Source organism: Penaeus chinensis, chromosome 40 (assembly GCF_019202785.1).
Source record: "Penaeus chinensis breed Huanghai No. 1 chromosome 40, ASM1920278v2, whole genome shotgun sequence".
NCBI lineage: Eukaryota > Metazoa > Arthropoda > Malacostraca > Decapoda > Penaeidae > Penaeus > Penaeus chinensis.
The window spans coordinates 13,831,199-13,836,198 of record NC_061858.1 but is presented as its reverse complement, the minus strand read 5'-3'; the positions used below and the strand labels follow the sequence as shown (position 1 = coordinate 13,836,198).

General features: G+C 36.5%; 1 protein-coding gene across 3 annotated transcripts in view; it reads right to left on the bottom strand.

Annotated features, from left to right (window-relative positions):
• Positions 1–5,000, bottom strand: part of LOC125047204 (85/88 kDa calcium-independent phospholipase A2-like) — a 125,593-nt gene that overhangs the window by 101,471 nt on the left and 19,122 nt on the right. For all 3 annotated transcript variants that reach the window (XM_047645352.1, XM_047645353.1, XM_047645354.1), the window contains exons 3-4: positions 2,777–2,940; positions 1–209 (exon numbers count right to left, since the gene is read on the bottom strand). The exon at positions 1–209 is cut by the window's left edge and continues 10 nt beyond it. In XM_047645352.1, the coding sequence (XP_047501308.1) occupies positions 1–209; positions 2,777–2,940 (373 nt within the window). The remainder of the gene's footprint in view (positions 210–2,776; positions 2,941–5,000) is intronic.

Genomic DNA, 5,000 nt, shown 5'->3' with positions numbered 1-5,000 from the left:
CCTCATTCTTCAGAGCTTCCAAAAATCCAAAATGGGATGTGATGTGGGCAACATGCCAAGATAGATGCTCCCGTAAAAAATCCAGGACTTTCTGCAACACACTCTGACAAAGGACTTCCTTCCCACATGAGTCCACAAGTGGACTTAAGACCTTACTATAAGCTTCATATGCCTGTTTTGCCTCTGCTTCAGTGCATGTTCTAAGAAGACTGAAATCATTGAAAAAAGAGACATTTGTATACTAAACACTAATTTAAACAGACTGTAATAGAATAATTGTTTTCATGAAATTCTACCTTTTACCTTCTGTGACCTTTTCAACAGCAAAAAAAACAAAACCAAAAAAAAAACATGCCAATTCCACTGTGAGTTTAGTTTATTGATAGTATTAAAACAGAGATGGCTCACCAAGGAGTCAATCACTAGCCCTACCTATCTCACATGTTTGCTATTTTCCTTGACCTTTAGATTTTTTTTTTTTTTATATATATATTCAGTAGTATCATTATTGATATAATGACAATCCTAATGGTAATAATGATAATAATAATGGTACATTTATCAACCTATATTGGATAGAATTCAGCATATGTCAACAGCTAAGAAATATGGATATTTCAAGTGGCCACCTTGAGTCAACAATTATTTTAACAGCTTTATGATGAAGACGACGTTATCACCGCCTCTTGCCGATGTCAGAATTTCATCCATGGTGTTCACTTCAAGATGAACTGCCCATCACCCACTCCCTACTGTCCTACCTGACAAGAGGTTACCCATCCCCCTCCACCTGTGGTTTTCCCTCCCCACTTCCCCAAACAGCCCCACCTAACAAGATGTCACAAAATTTTTCAACATGGGTCATTCTGTTTGCCTTCAAAATTTACAGGGGCCAGGACTGCAACATGTCTGCCAGGATGAAGGCAGTTGTGGACCTCATGATCCATGTCAGTTTCTTCAAGAAGGATTACAAACTAAACTTGAACAACTGGTACAGCTTGCTAACCCTCTTCCACCACCTGAAACTGAGGAAGACCAATGCCATGGGAGCTGAACTGTAAGCTCAAGCCAAATGAATTCAAGGCGAGTGCCAGCAGCAATGTCATCTTCTGGGCTTTAGTGACGAGGATGTTGATCTTGTCATGGATGAATTGAAAGCAAGTGAACATGCTTTCGACCATGCACAGCCCTGACATGGTATACCTGCCCCCAAATCACCTGGGCTTTCCCCAACTACAGCATGGAAATATAATGGGGTTTACTTATCAAGTCAGTTAGCCATGTCTTAATCCACAGCCAGAAAGATCAATAAATGGTATCAGGAAGTCTTTTACCACCTGCTCCACTGTATGTTGGATGGGACACTTTCTCAGCTCGAGTTCTGTCTTGAGCTGATAGCCAACCTCCTTCATAAGCCTCCAGCCTAAGGGAGAAGAAGTGGCCTTCGGTTGCTTATAGCTGCCATCCTATCGCCTCCACACTGCTAGAACACCCTGCAGCAACATTAATAGGTATCCTAACTCTGGCAACAGTAGGCTACTACCACTACCACCTCTGGCAGCAGGCAGAGAGAAAAGATAAGAAGAAGAAAAACAAAAAGAAAAAACTATGGTTTTATCTCCTCCATTTCACAGTCTCAAAACATTATTATAAACAAGTCATAGAGTTAAAATTGATATCCACATCTGTCAAAGAAAAATTATTTTAAGAGTAAGAATGCTGAAATAAGAGATAAACATGAAAATACATAGAGAAGCAAATTCACTTTTCATCCCCACAGCTCCAAAGTTAGATCTCTAAATAGTCTTGAAAATAACAGTAAATTTCTTTCTCAAATCATAGGGTGACATCCTAGCAAAGCATGTTAAGCCTCAGTGTATGTATCTAAACTGAGCTGGTCCACAGAAGATTCAGCATCTGGCTCATATGGGTTAAAAGCATTAGAAAAAACTTTTTTTTTTCTGGAAACTCAAGGAAAGAGAAGTCAGGTGAGGTCACTTAGATTACTACGGTAATTGACTCCTTAGTGACTGAACACTTGTGGAACCATCTATGTAAAATCATTTCATAAAACAAAACTATTGTGAGCATTTCAAGTTCCTGGTAGTATTGAATTAAAAGACAATAGAAGGATGCAATTTTTTTGTTTTCTTCATCACACTAATTTAACCCAATGTCTCAACAAAATTGTCGTATTTACTGTAGTATTTTGTGAGATGTCTCTGCACACACATGACTCTGCAAGTGCATAGCCACAAAGGAGCAAATTAGTAGACCTAGTAATCTCACCAGATTTCATGTTTCCCTAATTTTTTTTAATTAATGCCACCAATATCATTGATGTTATTTATTATAGACATTACAATTATTATAATGTTACTGACATTACTAACAGCAATATAAAATACCAGAAAATATTTTCGAAAACCAAGGAAAAAGCTAAACAGGTGAGGTGGATGGTACTCATAACTGGCTCATTGGTAATTTAGTACTTATGGAAATTAAACTCACGGTGGGTGTGGCATGTACATACATTCTTTACAATTTCTATTTGTGCAGGATTCTAAAGGAGAATGACTAATTTTCAAAAACTGAAAAAAAAAAAAAAATTCTTGCAGATCTGCCGTGAAAAAAAGAAAAAAAATCCAGACTGGAGGGTATATTCTATCATCACTCTGAAAGTTCCTATCCACATCATATAGACTCAATCCCTCTCAGGACAGATGATATCAACAACAAAATATCCATAAATTGTTTACTATTGTAAGGAACTTACCTGTAAGCATTGCGAGAACTATTGATTTCCTTATGTATTATGAGTTCAAAGGCTAGGTTCGGGTCTTCACTTATGTCATCTTCAGCCAGTGGTATAATAATGAACATGCCTTCAACAACTGTGAAGGCTCGATTTGCATAATCACTCCAGTTGACATTATTAACCTGTAGCAAAAATATAATCACTATTAACCTACAAAACAACAAAATATTTTTTCATTTGATAACCTTTCAACACACCACTATCTAGAATTTACATTTTATCAAGTACAAAAGCATTATATCTTGCTTATAATAACAAAATTAAATTGTCTTACTCTTCTGAAGACAGAAAAATATTGTCATCCAAGCTTCATTATCATGGTCTTAAGTTAACCACAGATTTACAGACAGGGAATGCTCATTTCAGCATCACCAAAACTTGCCACTCCATGTGAATGTGCTATTGTGGCATTAACCTCTAATGTAATCTGATCACCACAAGTCATCACTGGAGTGTATTGGATAGTTTTATTTCTGTCCCCACACCCACACATTTTGCTCTCTTTATTTTTAATTTTATTAGAAAACAAATAAATTCCATATGATTTAGTTTCCGTAAAGAAAATAATGATACAGTTCTTTGATGATATTTAAATTTTTCATAACCATTAAATGAAGAGCATCTAATATATACTGAAAATAAAATCATAGAAAAATGGTTCATTTATTTGCAAATGTTCTACTGTGGTTAATAATAACAACTCTAGTATTCACTATCAATTACTACTGTTTCTGGATCAAAATCACTCAACATTATCTAAGACCCACCTGAAGCCTCCTACTCACTACTAAACTACTTGTCAGTCTCTGTAAAAAAATCTAAGTAAATATCCCTTATAGAAATTAATCAAAACTGAAATCCAATTGGGTGTGTGCTACTTTCAGCTAGAAGAGCTGCCAAATGTTGGAGAATGAAGAATACAACTCCTAAAAGCAAGAATGCAACAACTCTTCCGGAGAAGGATATCTCCATTAACGAGCCATTATGGAAGTTCTGTGGGTGACTAGCTTTCAAGACCTTCAACCTAAGCAAGAGGGTGAAGTTCATGTTGAAGGTCTACAGGTTCTGTGCCAGTACCTACTCAGCAGCAGCATACACCTGCTGTTTCAAGGTGTATAATGGGCAAGACTATGGCCTACATCTATGAGAGTTGTGCTTTATTTGATGAAGGACTCCTTGGGCTGGGATACCAGTTGTTAGTGGACACATGGTACACGTTGCTATGTCTCTCATCTGTTGCAGGCACATGGGAAGAAGGCAGTAGGAACAGCACAGTTGAATAGGAAGTTCATGCGCAAGGAACTCAAGTGTGAGAAGGATGGATGATGTCGACTACTGCAGCAGCAAGATGGGAGTTGCTGGCCTTGCAGTGGAAGGACCACAAGATAGGGCTGTCAATCCAGTAATACCTTCTGCTTTTCCAGTACCTTATGACAAAGCAATGAAGTAATGACAACAGTGTCAGCTGAGTATGATGACTGACTGGTATGGTATGACATCCAAGTTGGTAGATAATAAATACCAGAAATGACAGGATAATTGTTTATATGATATCATATACAGATATACAAAATATCTTGTTTAATTCTTTTACCTTAATACATCACATATGATAAATGTAAACAAAAATGCTTTGGATTGTAACCCATACAGTAATGACAACGAAAAAATCAAACAGAAGGCGAAACTTCCATTAGCTTCTGTATTGAAAGAGTATTTTCTAGAGGTTTCTAATTATATAGGACACTTGCTGAGGGGATATAACATCTAAGATTTTCAGTGTACTTTAGAAGAATTTGATATAACTAAAATATACATGAAGACAGATATCATTATAGTAGTTCTTGGAATTAATATTGATAATGTCACATAGTCCCACTAACAAATCCTCAAGTATAGCTATGCAAATACATTTTGACAAGTCTGGAAAATAATGAAAACCAAAAAATATTTTCTGAAGAGGATTATGCTTACAAAAATAAGCTTTCAAAGAAAAAAACAATTCTGACATCATAGTTTCTGAGTCAATCACAACTCAAACAATCTCAGCTAATTACAGCACAATCAGTAACTACAAGTTGGTTCTCGCAACAACTCTGTCGCAACACTGTCATCATGCTGTCAATCTTTCCTACCAGTGTAATGGATGGCAATAAGCCATCAATGATAGCTGATTATGTCA